Here is a 20,022-nt window from a genome sequence, read left to right on the forward strand (position 1 = left end):
TTCGATGCACCTCTTCCCAGTAAAACAATCTAAAGCCTTGCCTCACTTGTCTCTAACAATATCAATCCATATTCACTGAAAGACTGCAGTAATGGTCATGGATGCTGCCTGAACTGCTGTGGTCTTCCAGCACCACTAATTCAGAATCTGGTTTTCAGCATTTGCAGTCATTGTTTTTACCCTGCAGTAATGGTCAAATGACCCACATCAATTTATCTTGAAGTTCAACATATAATTCCCAAATTTAAAGTCTTATCAACCCTATGTTTTCAGATTGGCGATCAATAGCAGCTATGATCATCCACAAATCAAGCTAGCTCTGTACAATTCCTTACCTTCTCATACCATCCAGCCAAGGGTGTGTTGCTGAACAATTCTTTAGGATTCAAGGGTAAGATGATGACATACTTGAATGAGAAAAGCAGAGGGATGGCTTTGTACTCCATACACAGATACATTCCCAGTGAGTGCTTTCATGAAGAAATAAGCTGGTTTGTTTGGGTTTAGAGTAGCTGCTGATTCAATGCTACACATGACCAATTGGGAAGGGTTTAGTTCACTGGAACTCTGTAAAAACATAACTCCGGGCTCTGTACTTGGATGTGGGCGCTTCATGACCTGCCCAGACATTAGGTCACTGGAGGTTAGTTTGGCCGAGTAGTTTGCCAGTAAGATTGTAAACTCATTTGTTATTAATAATATCTTATTCAAAGAGGGGTTTAAAAATAAATATACATTGATGGAAAATATTAGTATTCGGGAAAATGGTGAAAAGATTTAACACGTCTTCATTATCGATGTTGTTTGATCAATGCTTCCAGTGAAAAGAATGATTAAAGACAGAGTAAAAATGCTGTTTTTATCCTCCACATTTTCTGTCTGCAGGAGCAGAATGAAATTATTGTCTCGAATTTACATCAGCTACACTTTACAAGTTTGGAAATGAAAAACAAACCTGAAATGGCATAATAAACAACAGCAAATAGAAATGCTTCTGGACAGCAGGGAGTTTGCCCGTTGATATACACTGACTCCAGGTGTGTGAGGGCTCCTTGATATTCCCATCGGTCGAATCCAGCCTTGATGTCAAGGATTGTCACTTCCACCTCACTTCTGCAAATCTGCTTTCAATGTTTGAGCCAATGTTTGACTGAATTCAGGAGATGGCAGAACCCAAACTGAGGGGACTGGCAAGTTCTGGAGCACAAGCTTTCAGTACTGTTGCTGGAGTGTTGTCAGGATCCACAGTCTTTGCAGTGTCCATTGCCTCCAAATGATGGTTGTCATCACGTGGAGTGAATCAGATTGGCTGAACACTGACATCGGTCATTCGGCTGATCACTGAAGGAGGCCAAGATGGATCATCCTTTCAGCACTTCTGCCTAAAGATTGTCATGACTGTCTCAGCCTTATTTTTTGCACTGATGCCCTGGGTTTGCCTGGATGGAAATATTTGTGGAGCCACCTCCCCCAGCGAGTTGTTTAATTGTCCACCACCATTCACAACTGGATGTGGCAGCACTGCGATGTGTAAATTTGATCCATTAGTTGTGAGATTGCTGAGTGCTGTTAATGCTCTTTGGCACGTAGGTAGACCTGTTTGGTAGCATCATCATTTTGAGACCTCATTTTTAGGTAGTCTTGGTGGTGCCCATGGCATGCCTTCCTGCACATTCCATTGACCCAGGATTGATCCCCTGGCTTGATGGTAATGGTTAAGTGGCGGATATGCCTAGCCCTGAGGTTGCACATTGTGCTGGATATAATTCTGCTGTTACTGATAGCCCACAATGCCTCACATAAACCCAGTCTTGAGCTGCATGGTCTATTTGAAGTCTGTCCCATTTAACATGGTGATGAGCTGTGGATGTCAAGGTGACTGCCTGTGATTCTGTACCTTTCTGTTTCAGAACACGCCAGCTGCCTGCTATGAAAAGAGGGAGAGGTGTACCTTCCTCTCACTGTCAAAATGGTATTACTGCTCAGTATATCTGAAGGTGTGCCGAGAGGAATCTTGGCTCAGAAATGGCGAAGTCTCCTTTTGTCAGTAGAAGGGCGATCTGAGGAAGAATTTCACTCCACAGAAAATCCGGCTCAGGATGTTAGCTGAGCAAAGATCAGCTGACTGTGAGGCTACAGAAAAGTTCTGTCAAATTTTAACCTGATCAAATGCAGTGAAATGAACTGTTGCTAATGTTTGCTGAATTCTCCCCAGGTAAGTATGAGGGAAGCTGGTTTTACTGGTTTAACACACATTAACAACAGAAATACAACCTGAAAGTGTGCAAATGGTGTATGCACACAGAAAGCTTTTGACAGTTGAGAAGCCAGAGGGTATTTACAGCTGTTACATGATTTCTTGTCATTTACAAACAACAACAGGAGAGGGTCTTTTCAAGATCATTGTCATCGTGTTTTTGTACCGACAATGAAAGAACATTTTAGAGGTTGGGGATGCTATTCCATTACTGGACAAATGGTCAGGTTCACCGTCATAAACCTAAATTTGTGTACAGGAGCATTTTTACCAATTTCCTGTCTCCCAACTTCAGGGCCAGGGTGGGGCAGTGTAATCAAAGGGATGGATTTCCTGTCTGTAATTGTGAGCATGAATCATTAAGGATGTGGTTCCTGCCTAGAGCCAGGGTTACAGACATCTCCGCACAACAGGAGAAAATCATGGAGAGGGCCAGGAGGGATCCAATTTGTTGTCACCCACATTGGTGCCAGGGACAATCATAGAATGAGAAAGGAGGTTCTGCTGAAAGATTCTGAATAGTTCGTAGTTAAAGTAAACAGCAGAACTTCCAAGGTAATAATCTTGGGCGGCACGGTGGCACAGTGGTTAGCACTGCTGCCTCAGAGCGGGTTCAATTCCCGACTCAGGCGACTGACTGTGTGGAGTTTGCACGTTCTCCCCGTGTCTGCGTGGGTTTCCTCCGGGTGCTCCGGTTTCCTCCCACAGTCCAAAGATGTGCAGGTCAGGTGAATTGGCCATGCTAAATTGCCCGTAGTGTTAGGTAAGGGGTAAATGTAGGGGTATGGGTGGGTTTCGCTTCGGCGGGTCGGTGTGGACTTGTTGGGCCGAAGGGCCTGTTTCCACACTGTAAATCTAATCTAATCTAATCTCAGGATTACTCCCTGAGCCACAGGCAAACTGGTAATGAGTAAATAAAGTTACGGAGTTATGTGCATGGCTCAAAGATTAGTGTGGGAGGAATGGGTTTCAGATCATGATGCACTGGCACCAGTACTGGGGTAGAATGGAGCTGTTCTGCTGGGATTGGCTTCACATAAACATGGGAGCAGTGTCCTGGTGATTCATATAACCAGGGCTGTAGAGAGGGCATGAAATGAATTAGAGGGGGTAGAGTTTGGGAGAGGGGCAATATAGGCTGACAAAGGAAGAGGGTAATACGGCAGTATTACAGGGCAGCTATTTGGGTAACAATACCCAGAGTGGGATAGGAAGGGTCAGCAAACACAAGCTAGAGAGACTGCAGTAAATAGTGTCAATACAGGGGGAAAAAATCAGAAAAAGGTAAACTAATGGCTCTTTACATGAATGTACATAGTCTGTGGAACAAGGTAAATGAATGAATGCTACAAATAGAAGATAGCTGACATGTTCTTGGAGCCAGACTGGAGGCCTGTGACCAGTGATTTACCACAAGGATCACACGGAGTTCACTGCTCGTCGTCATTTTTATAAATGGTTTGGATGTGGATAAAAGAGGTATCAATATTAAGTTTGCAGATAACACCAAAATTGGAGGTGGAACGGACAGCGAAGACGGTTATCTCAGAGTACTACAGGATCTTGATCAGATGAGCCAATAGGCCAAGGAGTAGCAAATGGATTTGAATTTAGATAAATGTAAGGTGATGCATTTTGGGAAGGCAAGTCAGGGCAGGACTTTTACACCTAAATGTAATGGATTAGTGGTGCTGGAAGAGCACAGCAGTTCAGGCAGCATCCGAGGTTTAGCTGTAAAATCGAAGTTTCAGATTAAAGCCCTTCATCAGGAATAAAGGCAGAGAGCCTGAAGCGTGGAGAGATAAGCTATAGGAGGGTGGTGGTGGGGAGAAAGCAGCATAGAGTTCCACCCTGACCTTAAATTTACCTGGACCATCTCTGACACCTCCCTCCCCTTCCTGGACCTCTCCATCTCCATTAATGAAGACTGACTTGACACTGACATTTTTTACAAAGTGACCGACTCCCACAGCTACCTGGATTACACCTCTTCCCATCCTATCTCTTGCAAAAATGCCATCCCGTATTCCCAATTCCTCCGCCTCTGCCGTATCTGCTCCCAGGAGGACCAGTTTCACCACAGAACACACCAGATGGCCTCCTTCTATAGAGACTGCAATTTCCCTTCCCACGTGGTTAAAGATGCCCTCCAATGCATCTTGTCCACATCCCGCACCTCCACCCTCAGACCCCACCCCTCCAACCGTAACAAGGACAGAACGCCCCTGGTGCTCACCTTCCACCCTACCAACCTTCACATAAACCAAATCATCCGCCGCTATTTCCTCCACCTCCAAAAAGACCCCACCACCAGGGATATGTTTCCCTCCCCACCCCTTTCCGCCTTCCGCAAAGACCGTTCCCTCCGTGACTACCTGGTCAGGTCCACGCCCCCCTACAACCCACCCTCCCATCCTGGCACCTTCCCCTGCAACTGCACGAACTGCAAAACCTGTGCCCACACCTCCTCCCTCACCTCTATCCAAGGCCCTAAAGGAGCCTTCCACATCCATCAAAGTTTTACCTGCACATCCACTAATATCATTTATTGTATCCGTTGCTCCCGATGCGGTCTCCTCTACATTGGGGAGACTGGGCGCCTCCTAACAGAGCGCTTTAGGGAACATCTCCGGGACACCCGCACCAATCAACCACACTGTCCCGTGGCCCAACATTTCAACTCCCCCTCCCACTCTGCCGAGGACATGGAGGTCCTGGGCCTCCTTCACCACCGTCGCTCCCTCACCACCAGACGCCTGGAGGAAGAACGCCTCATCTTCCGCCTTGGAACACTTCAACCCCAGGGCATCAATGTGGACTTCAACAGTTTCCTCATTTCCCCTTCTCCCACCTCACCCTCGTTCCAAACTTCCAGCTCAGCACTGTCCCCAAGACTTGTCCTACCTGCCTATCTTCTTTTCCACCTATCCACTCCACCCCCTTCCTTGACCTATCATCTTCATCCTCTCCCCCACTCACCTATTGTACTCTATGCTCCTTTCTCCCCACCCCCACTCTCCTAAAGCTTATCTCTCCACGCTTCAGGCTCTCGGCCTTTATTCCTGATGAAGCGCTTTTGCCCGAAACGTCGATTTTACAGCTAAACCTTGGATGCTGCCTGAACTGCTATACTCTTCCAGCACCACTAATCCAGAATCTGGTTTCCAGCATCTGCAGTAATTGTTTTTACCTAAAGATAATGTTCTGGGGGGTGTTGCCTAACACAGAGACCTTGGAGTGCAGGTTCATAGTTCCTTGAAAGTGGAGTTGCAGGTAGATAGGATAGTGAAGAAGGCATTGAGTATGCTTTCCTTTATTGGTCAAAGTCATGGAGCCATAGAGTCATTGAGATTTACAGCATGGAAACAGACCCTTCTGTCCAACTCTTCCATACTGACCAGGAATCCCAACCCAAACTAGTCCCACGTGCCAGCATCTGGCCCATATCCCTCCAAACCCTTCCTATTCATATACCCATCCAAAAGCCTTTTAAATGTTTCCATTGTTCCAGCCTCCACCACATCCTCTGGCAGCTCATTCCATACACGTACCACCCTCTGCGTGACAAAGTTGCCCCGTACGTCACCTTTATATCTTTGTCCTCTCACCCAAAACCTATGCCCTCTACTTCTGGATTCCCACGCCCCAGGGAAAAGACTTTGCCTATTTATCATATCCATGCCCCTCATAATTTTGTAAACCTCCATAAGGTTTATCACCGCTCAGCCTCAGACGCTCCAGGGAAAACAGCCCCAGCCTGTTCAGCCTCTCCCTATAGCTCAAATCCGCCAACTCTGGCAACATCCTTGTAAATCTTTTCTGAACCCTTTCAAGTTTCACAACATCTTTCCACTAGGAAAAAGACCAGAATATTACATGCAATATTCCAACAGTAGCCTGACCAATGTCCTGTTCAGCCGCAACAGAGCATTGACTATAGGCGATGGGAGGAAATGCTATGGCTGAACAGGACATTGTTTAGTTCTCTGTTGGAATTCAAAGTTTGTGTGAAGATTTGTAGCTCGGGTGCTTGTTGTAGTGGTTCTGTTCGCCGAGCTGGAAGTTTTTGTTGCAAACGTTTCGTCCCCTGGCTAGGAGACATCATCAGTGCTCTGGAGCCTCCTGCGAAGCACTTCTTTGATGTTTCTTCCAGCATTTATAGTGGTCTGTCCTTGCCGCTTCCGGGTGTCAGTTTCAGCTGTCCGCTGTAGTGATTGGTATATTGGGTCCAGGTCGATGTGTTTGTTGATGGAGTTTGTGGATGAATGCCATGCCTCTAGGAATTCCCTGGCTGTTCTCTGTCTGGCTTGCCCTATGATAGTAGTGTTTTCCCAGTCGAATTCATGTTGCTTGTTGTCTGAGTGTGTGGCTACTAGGGATAGCTGGTCGTGTCGTTTCGTGGCTAGTTGGTGTTCATGTATGCGGATTGTTAGCTGTCTTCCTGGTTGTCCTATATAGTGTTTTGTGCAGTCCTTGCATGGTATTTTATAAACTACATTAGTTTTGCTCATGTTGGGTATTGGCTCCTTTGTTCTAGTAAGTTGTTGTCTGAGCGTGGCTGTTGGTTTGTGTGCTGTTATGAGTCCTAAGGGTCGCAGTAGTCTGGCTGTCAGTTCTGAAACGCTCCTGATGTATGGTAGTGTCGCTAGTCCTTTTGGTTGTGGCATGTCCTCGTTCTGTGGTCTATCTCTTAGGCATCTGTTGATAAAGTTGCGTGGGTATCCGTTTTTGGCGAATACCTTGTATAGGTGTTCCTCTTCCTCTTTTCGCAGTTCTGGTGTACTGCAGTGTGTTGTAGCTCTTTTGAATAGTGTCCTGATGCAGCTTCGTTTGTGTGTGTTGGGGTGGTTACTTTCATAGTTTAGGACTTGGTCTGTGTGTGTTGTTTTCCTGTGTACCCTTGTGGTGAATTCTCCGTTGGGTGTTCTCTGTACTATCACGTCTAGGAATGGGAGTTGGCTATCCTTTTCTACTTCTCTCGTGAATCGGATTCCTGTGAGTGTGGCGTTGATAATCCGGTGTGTTTTTTTTTGTTGGTGGAGTTTGTGGATGAATGCCATGCCTCTAGGAATTCCCTGCTTGTTGATGGAGTTTGGGGATGAATGCGGATGAAAAAAACACACCGGTTCATCAACGCCACACTCACAGGAATCCGATTCACGAGAGAAGTAGAAAAGGATAGCCAACTCCCATTCCTAGACGTGATAGTACAGAGAGCACCGAACGGAGAATTCACCACAAGGGTACACAGGAAAACAACACACACAGACCAAGTCCTAAACTATGAAAGTAACCACCCCAACACACACAAACGAAGCTGCATCAGGACACTATTCAAAAGAGCTACAACACACTGCAGTACACCAGAACTGCGAAAAGTGGAAGAGAAACACCTATACAAGGTATTCGCCAAAAACGGATACCCGCGCAACTTTATCAACAGATGCCTAAGAGATAGACCACAGAACGAGGACATGCCACAACCAAAAGGACTAGCCACACTACCATACATCAGGAGCGTTTCAGAACTGACAGCCAGACTACTGCGACCCGTAGGACTCATAACGGCACACAAACCAACAGCCACGCTCAGGCAACAACTTACTAGAACAAAGGAGCCAATACCCAACATGAGCAAAACTAATGTAGTTTACAAAATACCATGCGAGGACTGCACAAAACACTATATAGGACAACCAGGAAGACAGCTAACAATCCGCATACATGAACACCAACTAGCCACGAAACGACACGACCAGCTATCCCTAGTAGCCACACACTCAGACAACAAGCAACATGAATTCGACTGGGAAAACACTACTATCATAGGGCAAGCCAGACCGAGAACAGCCAGGGAATTCCTAGAGGCATGGCATTCATCCACAAACTCCATCAACAAACACATCGACCTGGACCCAATATACCAATCACTACAGCGGACAGCTGAAACTGACACCCGGAAGCGGCAAGGACAGACCACTATAAATGCCGGAAGAAACATCAAAGAAGTGCTTCGCAGGAGGCTCCAGAGCACTGATGATGTCTCCAAGCCAGGGGACGAAACGTTTGCAACAAAAACTTCCAGCTCGGCGAACAGAACCTCTCTGTTGGAATATTTTGTGCTATTTCAGTCTCCCTCTTGTAGGAAGAAAGTTGTGAATCTTGAAATGGTTCAGAAAAGATTTACAAGGATGTTGCCAGGGTTGGAGAGTTTGAGCTATAGGAAGAGGCTGCATCTGTTTTATCTGGAGCATCGGAGGCTGAGGGGTGACCTTTTGGAGGTTTATAAAATCATGAGGGGCATGGATATGATAAATAGACAAGATCTTTTCCCTGGGTTGTGGGGTGAGGACATAAGTCTAGGGTGAGAGAGGAAAGATATTAAAGTGACCTTAGGGTCAACCTTTTCACGCAAAGGGTGGTACGTGTAAGGAATGAGCTGTGAAAAAGCACAGCAGGTCAAACAGCATCAGAGAAACAAGAGATTCAATATTTCAGGTTGGGACGCTTTATTGAACATGAACAGCTTCACATTTTCCCCATGTTATAATCTGCCAGATTATTGCCCACACACTCAACAGTAAAAGAAGTTTGAAAGCGGATTGTTAATATGTTCTCCTTCAATACTAGAGGGGAGATATTATCAACTTCCTGAGATTTGTCAGTTTTCAGTCCCATTAACTTCTCCAATATGACTTATTAACTGGGATTACTTTCTTTCAGTTCCTCCCTCTCACTGGATTCTTGGATAATTTCATGATCAGTTCTGACCTATCTAATAGATTCACACTTTATATCTTCTTAAAGACAGAAAGTATAAGTTGGAGAAGTACAATCACTGCTTTCGAATACCTCTACAGTCTCCAGTAAGAGGAAAATACCAACTGGACGAGACTGAGCAAAGATCATCCCAATGTGAGAAGAATAGGATTTTAAAAATCACAGTCACCTGCTCAATGGAATATGTCCAAGATCCAGGGATCAGGAGCTGTGCATAATGATGGCTGGATCAGTGCCATTTGTTTTCACAGTCAGGAAATACTGGGGGTGTGAGCAGGATTAAATATCAGGATTAAACTCAAATGACATTTGGAGAGTCTGCCATTGCATTACATAACAGCTAAATGCATTGCAAAGTAATATCAAAGGAATGTTTTCTAGTCTATCTCATCAACTCACCTAACTAGTTTAAGTGCAACTTACTTTCAAGTTAGGAGACTTAAGTTTTGAATTTTTACCATTATTACTCTTTAATTCTAATTTCTGTAGCACTTTTCTCCCCTTCCTGTCACACTTTGATCAATATTTGCTTTGTCAGTACCCCGCACCTCTGCTTTTTTTTTGGTTCTTCTTGAATTTTTGTAACTTCCTTTTATTAAAATCGTCCCTCCCTCCAGATAATTCGTTTAAAGCCCTATTCAGCACCGGCATTACATGATTCACTAGGGCACAGGTTCCAGCATGTAGGACAGCTCTCGCCTTAACACAATACCTGATTGCTATGCCCATGAATTGGACCCCATTTTTCCCAAACAAACCTCTGTGTAATGCCTTTACCTCATTAATCTTGTTTGCCCTATGGTCATTTGCATGTGGCTCAGGTAAGTAATCTGGCATTCATTCTCTTTGTGAATTCCTTTTGTTTTGGCCTCAAACTTTGTAATTTGTGGCTTCTTTCCTCATTGTAACTTGGAAACAGCATGCTTATTAATCACTGTCAGGTATGGTGACAGTCTCTGAAACTAACTCCACGTGTCTGTTACTGAAGTAAAACACTGGATTCAGCAGCATTGATATCCTTTAATCTGAAAAGCTTTTACTGCAGAACTTCCCGATACTGTGACACACCTGATGTGAACCTTTCCATCTACACATACACACCCATTCGGCTCCTGAATGTGAAAGCAATTTATTGATATAAAACAGCTCATTGTCTGGTTCACAGACTGGATTCATCCGGTAAGTGAGAATGGCTTTAAAATTCTTCCTCTGTCACATCGTCAGGATATTCTTGTTAAATTGTACTTACAATATTCTTTGTATTTGTATTTTATGTTTGAAGTAGAGAACAGTACTGGGAACAATATAGATTAGAGACATTCAGGCAGAGAAAATGTCTTTACCAATATTGGTGTTACTGTTCTTTCAGACCTTCACTAGATGTAAATGGTAGGTGCTGTTACACTGGTCAGAACCATAAGATCATCATTACACTGATTGTTGAGTCAGTACAATGTCGTGTTAAATGCGTGTGATTTGATAAGAGAAACAGAGAACAGTTTTCAATATTGTTTTCTTCAAAACTAAACAATCAGTTTCTTACTGAGGTTTCCCTGAAAGTGCAGTGAGCAGCTGAGACAGACAGAGCAGGACGGAACAGCACAGGCTGAGAGACTGCAGGAGATTGGAAAGCTGGGAGGGTCAGTTTCTGGCATTTTCGATCGTAGACTGATCACAAAAGTTGAAGAACAATGAAAAAAATGAATCCATTTAAGATAAAAATAGAAAGTGCTAAGGAAACCTAGCAAGTCAGAAAGCTTCTCATGACAAGAGAGGGACATTGAGTCCCGTGACCCTTCTTTGGAACTGAAGGGGGCTGAGAAAAGATGGAATTCTGTTGTTGACAAAGGGAAGGAGGGGCGAGTGGGCAAGGTGCTGAGGGGACACAGAGTGGGCTTCTCTCCCCTATCGTCAGTAAAATAAATACCAGAGCATTTTCCAGCCCTTTGCAGCTCTGAGCAAGAGTCAGAGTAGGGAATGTGGTGCTGGAAAAGTGCAGCATGTCAGGCAGCACCCAAGGAACAGAAAAATCAATGTTTCGGGCATAAGTCCTTCATCAGGAATCAGCAGATTCCTGATGAAGGGCTTACACCTGAAACGTCTATTTTCCTGCTCCTCGGATGCTGCCTGACCTGCTGTGCTTTTCCAGCACCACACTCTTGATTCTGATCTCCAGCATCTGCAGTCCTCACATTCTACTAACTGAATAAGAATCAGACCTGACTCGAAGCATTAACTCTGTTTCTGTCCATCATTGCTGCCTGACCTGCTGAGTTTCTCCAGTACTTTCTGTTTTTATTTGCAATCTTCAGCATCTGCTGTACTTTACTTTTTTTTGAGGATTATATTTGAAAAGCAGCTTTCTGGCTTTCAGGTCATAGGATCATAGAGATGTACAGCATGGAAACAGACCCTTTGGTCCAACCTGTCCATGCCGACCAGATATCCCAACCCAATCTATTCCCACATGCCAGCACCCAGCCCTTATCCCTCCAAACCCTTCCTGTTCATATACCCATCCAAATGCCTCTTAAATGGTGTAATTGTACCAGCCTCCACCACATCCTCTGGCAGCTCATTCCATACACATACCACTCTCTGCTTGAAAACGTTGCCCCTTAGATCTCTTTTATATCTTTCCCCTCTCACCCTAAACCTATGCCCACTAGTTCTGGACTCACCAACCCCAGGGAAAAGACTTTGCCTATTTACCTTATCCATGCCCCTCATAATTTTGTAAACCTCTATAAGGTCACCCCTCAGCCTCCGACGCTCCAGGGAAAACAGCCCCAGCCTGTTCAGCCTCTCCGTATAGCTCAAATCCTCCAACCCTGGCAACATCCTTGTAAATCTTTTCTGAACGCTTTCAAATTTCACAACATCTTTCCGATAGGAAGGAGACCAGAATTGTACACAATATTCCAACAGTGGCCTAACCAACGTCCTGTACAGCCACAACATGACCTCCCAACTCCTGTATTCAGTAGTCTGACCAATAAAGGAAAGCATACCAAACGCTTTCTTCACAATCCTATCTACCTGTGACTCCACTTTCCCACGCACAAAGCCATGTTGACTATCCCTAATCAGTTCTTGCCTTTCCAAATTCATGTACGTCCTGTCCCTCAGGATTCCCTCCAACAACTTGTCCACCACTTGTCAGGCTCACTGTTCTATAGTTCCCTGGCTTGTCTTCACCACCCTTCTTAAACAGTGGCACCATGTTAGCCAACCTCCAGTCTTCCAGCACCTCAACTGTGACTATCGATGATACAAATATCTCAGCAAGAGGCCCAGGTGGTTTATCGCACATTTCAACTGCTGAATTGAATGTTTATTCTATATCCATTCACCCATATCAGGAATTGTGATGTTGCTGGGATGACTTTTCATCTTTTGTTTGTTCATTCATGGAATGTGGGCGTCACTGGTTGGGCCAGCATTAATTACCTGCTCCTAATTGCTCTTTGAGTGGCTTGTTGGAGCCATTTCAGAGGGCAGGTAAGAGTCAAATACATTGCTCTGGTTCTAGACTGACATGTAGGCCAGATCAGGGAAGGGCAGCACTGAAAGACATCAGTGAAAAAGATGGTCTTTTCTGACAATTGACAATGGTTAAATGGTTGTCATTTGCCTAGTTTTAAATTGCAGACTTTTCTTTATTGAATTCAAATTTCACCATCTGCTTTGGTGGGGTTAAAACCCATGACCCCAGAACATAAACCTAGGGTTCTGGATTATAAGCCTAGCATCTGTGCTCTTGCTTTATGGCCAGCTGCAGTCTGTGTGCTGGAGGTATACCCAGAGTCCTGGGAGGGAGGGACTCCTGTATTTTGAACCAACAATGTTGAATGAACAGTGAGGGGTCAAAATAAACACCAAAAGAACAGTGAATGCTCTCAATCAGAGTCAAAAACAGAAGTTGCTGGAAAAGCTCAGCAGGTCGAACATCACATGTGAAGAGAAATCAGAGCTAACATTTCGGGTGTGGTGACTCTTTCTGAGAACTACCCCAGTCACCGAACTCAAAATGTTAACTTTGATTTCTCTTCACAGATGCTGCCAGTGAGGGTTCCAAGTTGGGACGATGTCTATTGGTGAGAAACTTGCAGCTCATTGTGGCCCCATGTCCTTGGAATAGGTTGTGGTCGCAGATTTGGAAGTTGCAGTGAGGGGATGCTTTGTGGATTTCCACAGGGTAGCTTGTAGACAGCATACACAGCAGCCGTGACATGTCAAAGTGATGTGTCCGAATGTTCATGTTGGTGCCAATCAGTTTGTTCTGGATTGTGTAAAACTCCTGCGTGTGGCCAGTGCACTCAGCTTTTCTTGAGATCATGTGGAGTATGTATTGCTCCATTTATTGTTGGGTGGTTGTTGATGCTATTTGAGAAAGACAAATTAATTCCTGCTAAAAGTTGTGCTTTTAGTAAGAAGTTAATGTGTGCAGATACATCCCTGAACACCTGCAGCTTGGAAGTTGAAACCTCAGCTTGAGATCAAAGAACTTAAATTGCTAAAGATTCTCTTGATGATAATCTGCATTTTTGACTCTTACCCAATTAACTTCACTTGTTCACATTTATCTTTGGCACCAGCGCAAGGACAAGTATCCCCCCATTAACTCCGTTTCTCTTTCTACAGATGCTGCCAAACCTGCTGAGCTGTTAGCAGCTTTTATTCTGATTTCCAGCAACAAATGCATTTTGCTTTTGAATTCATAACTGATTCAAAGAGTATAGTGCTGGAACAGCACAGCCAGTCAGGCAGCATCTGAGGAGCAGGAGAATCGATGTTTCAGGTGTAAGCCCTTCATCAGGAATCAGATTCTCAGATAATGCCTGACTAGCTGTGATTTTCCAGTGCCACACCCTTCAACTCTGTTCTCCAGCATCTGCAGTCCTCACTTTCTCTGAAATCATAACTGATGTTTCTCAAAGGTATGTCTGTATAACATCACAACTGGACTATTTCTTTTTACAGGAATATTGAAAAACTATCTCCAGAGATGAAAAGGTGTCAGACCCTCACCTTATTTTTCCTAACACTAATAGTTGTCATCTTTCTTTTCACAAGCCCCTCATTTGATAACATTTTTTTAAGAGTAAATGATTTTACAATCATTCTGACAAACTATTCGGCTAAAATAATGTCCATTGGCCAATGGTCTGAGAACAAGGTGATTGTGAAACGCCCACACCCAAGCACAGAGCCTGGAATTATGTTTTTACAAACCTCCACTGAACTAAACCCTTCCCCATTGGTCATCTGCAGCATCGAATCAGCAGCTAGACTAAACCCAAACAAACCAGTTTATTACTTCATGCGAGGATTCACTGGGAAAGTATCTGCGTATCGAGAACCTGAGTACAAAGGCATCCCTCTGCTTTCTTCATTCAAGAATGTCATCATCTTGCCCTTGAATCCTAAAGAATTGTTCAACAACACGCCCTTGGCTGGATGGTATGTGAAGGTAAGGAGTTGCACAGAACTGGCTGGTGGATGACTGTATGGATGATAATAGCTGCTTTTAGTCATCAATCTGACAAATGAGTAATGAGATTTACACTGATAAACTAAATCCCTGTTTCTATAGTATGATGATGGATATGGGTTTTAGATTGAATTTCAGTTTCAGGCCCTGACAAAATCATTTGGAGAATCTGCAAGAAGTCCATGGTCATTTTCTTTCTGAAAGTCAATATTTATCTCAATTATTCAGACTGCAATTTGTTCATTGGTGGTTGGGAGCTGTTAGTTTGGAAACTCCTCAGTCACAGAATATTATACCAGTTAATTTCACACCTACACTCATTTGAAATTACTCTGTTCATTTAAACGCAGAGGGTATGGCTTAGGCAGTAGATGTCAGGGGAACATATACCAGGAAGCAGGTAACAGTTTTAATTGGTGACTCAAATAGTTAATCCCTGAGACAGAGCTGGAGGGGAACCAGGATCAAACCTTTTCTTTATCTGTTAAACAGAGAGTCAGACTGTGCAGAAGGTCAGGATTGAGGTCAGTTTGTGTGTGAGAGAGGGCTAGAAAGTCAGTCAGTTCAGTGAGTAAAAATTGGAAAGAAGCAAGCCATTTGGGCCCCATTGTAACTGCAGGAAAAATTCATTCTACAAATTGTCCAACTGTCATCATTGCAAGATCAATACTTCAGTGATGAATTCATCTAATGAAGAGTTTAGAAGCAGTATGTTAGTGTTAGAGTGAATGGCAAGGCTGGTAGGAGAAGGGAACACTGGATAGCAAGAGATATTGAGGCTCTGGTCAAGAATAAGAAGGAGGCATATGTCAGGTGTAGACAACTGCGATCAAGTAAATCTCTTGAAGTGTATAAGGGGAGTAGGGCATTCTAAAGAAGAAAGTCAGGAAGGCAAAAAGAGGATGTGAGAAAGCTTTGGCTGATGACGTGTGGAATCATAAGAGATGGGAGAGATATTAACAATTATTTTGCAACATTATTTACCTTGGAAAATGCCATGGAGGCTGGGGAACTTGGGTATTAAATAATATGTCTGATAACAGTCCATATTACAGAAGAGAAGGTGCTAGAGGTCTTAAAAAAATATAAAGGTGGATAAATCGCTGGGATCTGATTAAGTGTATCCTAGATCACTGTGGGAAGCTAGGGAAAAAAATTGCAGGGCCCTCCAGATGCGATATTTATATCATTTACAGCCATAGGTGATGTGCTGGAAGACAGGAGGGTGCCTTCATTACTCAGGCCATTGAAAGCAGGTGTTGGGGCATCGTGTTGAGGTTGTGCAGGACATGTGTGAGGGCACTTTTGGAGTACAGTGTAAAATTCTGGTTGCTTTGGTAGAGGATGTATATTATTAAATTGGAGGGGGTACAGAAAAGATTTACAAGGATGGGGCTGGCACTGGAGAGTTTGAGTTAAAAGGAGAGGCTGGATAGGCTGGGACTTTTTACACTGGGGAGTAGGAGGTCGAGGGGTAACCTTAGAAACTTTCTGTTTCTAAACTTTCTCATTACTCAGTTATCACTGAGCTTCAGGGGCAGAACGGTGGCTCAGTGGTTAGCACTGCTGCCCAACAGCACCAGAGAACTGGGTTCAATTCCAGCCTCAGGCCACATTCTGTGTGGAGTTTGCACGTCCTTCCCGTGTCTACGTGGGTTTCCTCCGGGTGCTCCAGTTTCCTCCCACAGTCCAAAAATGTGCAGGTCAGGTGAATTGGCCATGCTGAATTGTCCGCAGTGTTAGGTGTAGGGGAAAGGGTCTGGGCGAATTTTTGCAATGTAACCCATAGGTACTACAAAAACAGAAGTTGCTAGAAAAGCGCAACAGATCTGGCAGCATCTATGAGGAGAGAACTCCGATTTTACAGTTCGAGTGATCCTTCCTCAGAGCTGATAGTCCGGGTGGGTCGGTGAGGACTTGTTGGGCTGAAGGGCCTGTTTCCACACTGTAAGTAACCTAGTCTAATCTGTTTTATCCTCCTCACTTCATTCCCACAGAATTGATGGCACGCTACACCATATGGTTCAAGAAGGCAGCTTACTACGGGCAATTCAAGATGGGCATCAAATGCTGGTCAGCCAGTACTGCCCACATCCCCGAATGAATATTATTATTTTGTAACTCAGATTAAAAGCTTTCCTAGATAGCAACAATATCAATAACAGTGTTTTGAGTCTGACTGAGCCTGTTGCTAGAGGCCAAAACACTGTTTGATGGTTCATCGTGCATGGTTGTGACGGGAAGCTTGCACTCTCATTGAAAGCTGACCCAAAACTCAGGTTAACATTCTGGGGGCATTGGATGGTCTCTGAGACCATTCTGCTGGAGGACAGATGTGTGAACGGATTGTATGTCCATGGTGAAGAGGGGGTAACTGGAGCCCACAGACTGAAAATTCTGAAAGCATGAGAAGAATTGAGGATAGAAGTGGGAAGGGACTAGACAAGGAGAGGGAAAAATGTGTTGATGGTAAAAGTGAGTCCTGTGGGACACAAGCAGGCAGAATTAATACAAACCTTTGCTCTGTTGCAGGTAGATCCCAGCAAGGAAGGACACTGGTTGCATGTGCTAGCTGATGGCTGCCGGCTAGCCTTGCTGTGGAAGTACGGGGGCATCTATCTGGACTCGGATATCATTTCACTCAAACCCTTGGAGTTCCGAAACTTTCTCTGTGAACAGTCGAGTAATTATGCCAATAATGCAGCTTTGGGATTTAACCGCTCTCATTCCTTTACCAAGATGTGCTTAAGAGATTTTGTTGATAAATACAATGGAGCAGCTTGGGGCCATCAGGGTCCAGACTTGATGACCCGAATGTTGAAGAAATGGTGTGGAACTGATAATCTCAATAACTTCCGCAACAAAGATTGCAAAGGGATTATTTTCTTGTCCAACAACTGGTTCTATCCAGTTCCATATTCTAATTGGGGAAGGTTCTTTCGTAAAAATACATGGAATAACAGCAATGATGCAATCGAAAAGGAATTCTCAAAGACTAGTGGAGTACATATCTGGAAGTATATGATTGGTCATCAGAAAATTGAAATCAAAGCAAGTCGATCTTTGATAGAATATTTATTTAGTGAATACTGTCCAAGCACATACAAATCTCTCCCATCCCAGATAGAAAAACCAGCAAAAAATTAGTAACATTGTCACTGAACATCCTGGTTACACTGAACCTCCATGTTAACGTGGACAAGGCAGGTTAGAACAGGATGATTCCTGGTCTAGTTTTGGTGATCTTTCTTCCTGGGATATTTTTGAATGTTGCCCAGCATTTTTACACTAATTGTTAATTATTACAAACATCACTGCTATGCAAACCAATCACTGTGGCTGAGTTAATGGAATCCCACTTGGCTCCATCTCATGGAATCTTCACTGGGATCTTCCTGCTGTCCATGAGGCTGCTGGGTGATGGTAAGGATTGGGTTTTGGTGTAGCTTGGTGTCCCAGATGACAGTAGGAGATATGTAGAGGGGGGAAAAGGGGTCAGCAAAAAGATGGATGCTCTTTGTCTTTTGAACATCACATATTTCTCCAACAAGATGAAGACTAAACCAACCACTGGCCAAGGTCTCACACTCCCTTTCACTCTCACGAGCCAGCCTCTAGTTGTATTTCTGCCCTGAGGTAATTCACGTGGTACAGGAGCTGTCCTATCTGAGGTGGACTATATACGTACAAGCCTGAAGGTCTCAGGCCCTCTTGTGAAAGTTCTGCTCATTATTAAACCAATCAGCAGTATCCGGGGACTGCAAAGCTTCCCAATCCCAGAGTCGGAAAGTCAGTTCCACCTGTCTGTCTATCAGAATTGTTGCAATTTCTTGCATCTGAAGTAGATCCTGCAGGTGTCATCGGGCATGGGAATCCAATCTTCTGTTTCTCTGAACCCAAGGCTTAGTCTTCTCTTGAATAATTCATGGTGTTACTTTCTGCTCAGTAAGCACTGAGGTTACTTCGATCAGATCGGGGACAGTTAATCGGTGCTCCTCAGTCATCCTGATTTCAGGTCTCGCGGACTTACTTGGAATCTTGTCTCTTGGTGGAATCCCACAATCATTGTGTTCCCGGTTACTCTGTCTCTGGCTAGTGACTGGTCAGGAATGTGGAATGTGGAGTTTAATGTTGGTGATGCTGCCTGGGATCTGAAAGTCACTTTGATCGTCACGATTCAGAAGGATTCTGAATAGTTACTTATGTTTAAAACATTCTCAGGTTATTTCTGCTTCCTGGTGGATGATGAAACTCGTGAAAAGTTTTAGTTTTCTATCTTGTATACTTTGATTAATTCATTAACATGATGAATGGATCTATTTTTAAATTACTGCAATGTTTCTGTCTTCTTGATGATGTGTGAATATGTAAATCTCTGCTGATGATTTTGACGCAGTAAATTGCTTTGGACAGGGTTGAATTTGCCGTTGATTTTATTCGCCTCTGTGCTGGATTGAGTCATCAATCCCACTCGGGTTAACATTTCCCACCCAGGTTTTAAATGGTTATTCTCTAATCAGCGATCGCTGGATATTTCCCAGTTGCTGGACATTGTTTCCTGTCACCAACCTTCTCCCCAGACCTCCACCAATCACACAATCCAGACTGAACACAAGCTGTTCCTTCAGAGCTTATGAGACCCAATGATCCCTTGACTCTGGTCCATTGAGAGTTAAGTTGAAACTGGCCAAAATAGGAGTAGACAAATAACAACCTACATTTCTGTAGAGACTTCAACAGAATAAAACCTTCTCAGTGTTCTTCACCGGAGCAAGATGAAGGAAATCTTGACATCAAGCCACCAAGCGAGATATTGAGACCAGTATAGAAAGAGTTAGACTTAAGGCATTTTAAAGGAGCAGAGATGGAGAGAGTGACAGTGAGGAATACTGCAGGAATTCCAGAGCAACTGAAGGCCTGGTCTCCAATGGCAGGGCGGCTCAAATTTGAGATGTGGAAGAGGTCAGAATGGGTAAGCACAGATTCCCCAGAATTAAAACAATCAGCAGTATCCAGGGACTGCAAACCTTCCCAATCCCAGAGTCGGAAAGTCAGTTCTACCTGTCTGTCTGTCAGAATTGTTGCAATTTCTTGCATCTGAAGTAGATCCTGCAGGTGTCATTGGGCATGGGAATCCAATCTTCTGTTGCTCTGAACCGAAGGCTTAGTCTTCTCTTGAATAATTCATGGTGTTACTTTCTGCTCAGTAAGCACTGAGGTTACTTCCATCAGATCGGGGACAGTTAATCCCTGACTAAGAGAAAATATTCCAAAAAAGAGAAAATGCTGGAAAATCTCAGCAAATCTGGCAACATTGGTATGGAGAGAAAAGAGCTGACATTTCAAGTCTAACTGACCCTTTGTCAAAGCTAAAAAAAAGGAGAAATAGGGAGGTATTTATACTCGGCCTAGAGCAGGTGAGTCATGGCTCCAGAAGTAAAGGTAGCAATAACGAGGTGATAATGACAGTGCATAGAGAGATTATCGGGAG

At 44.1% G+C, this 20,022-nt stretch overlaps 1 protein-coding gene across 5 annotated transcripts; it reads left to right on the forward strand.

Moving 5' to 3' along the window:
- Positions 1-9,713: 9,713 nt before the first annotated feature.
- On the forward strand, positions 9,714-19,010 carry LOC132821643 (alpha-1,4-N-acetylglucosaminyltransferase-like). 5 transcript variants are annotated; one of them, XM_060834355.1, is made up of 4 exons: positions 9,714-9,858; positions 10,083-10,216; positions 14,021-14,510; positions 17,064-19,009. In XM_060834355.1, the coding sequence occupies exons 3-4, from the start codon at positions 14,046-14,048 to the stop codon at positions 17,676-17,678; spliced, it is 1,080 nt and encodes a 359-aa protein (XP_060690338.1). In that variant the 5' UTR covers positions 9,714-9,858; positions 10,083-10,216; positions 14,021-14,045; the 3' UTR covers positions 17,679-19,009. The 5 variants fall into 5 exon arrangements, with proteins under 5 accessions (XP_060690338.1, XP_060690341.1, XP_060690337.1 ...); XM_060834358.1 differs by having other exon boundaries at positions 14,312-14,510; positions 17,064-19,008; XM_060834356.1 differs by lacking the exon at positions 9,714-9,858 and adding an exon at positions 9,950-9,978.
- Positions 19,011-20,022: the final 1,012 nt, after the last annotated feature.

The sequence above is a fragment of the Hemiscyllium ocellatum genome, chromosome 13, assembly GCF_020745735.1.
Source record: "Hemiscyllium ocellatum isolate sHemOce1 chromosome 13, sHemOce1.pat.X.cur, whole genome shotgun sequence".
Classification (NCBI taxonomy): Eukaryota; Metazoa; Chordata; class Chondrichthyes; order Orectolobiformes; family Hemiscylliidae; genus Hemiscyllium; species Hemiscyllium ocellatum.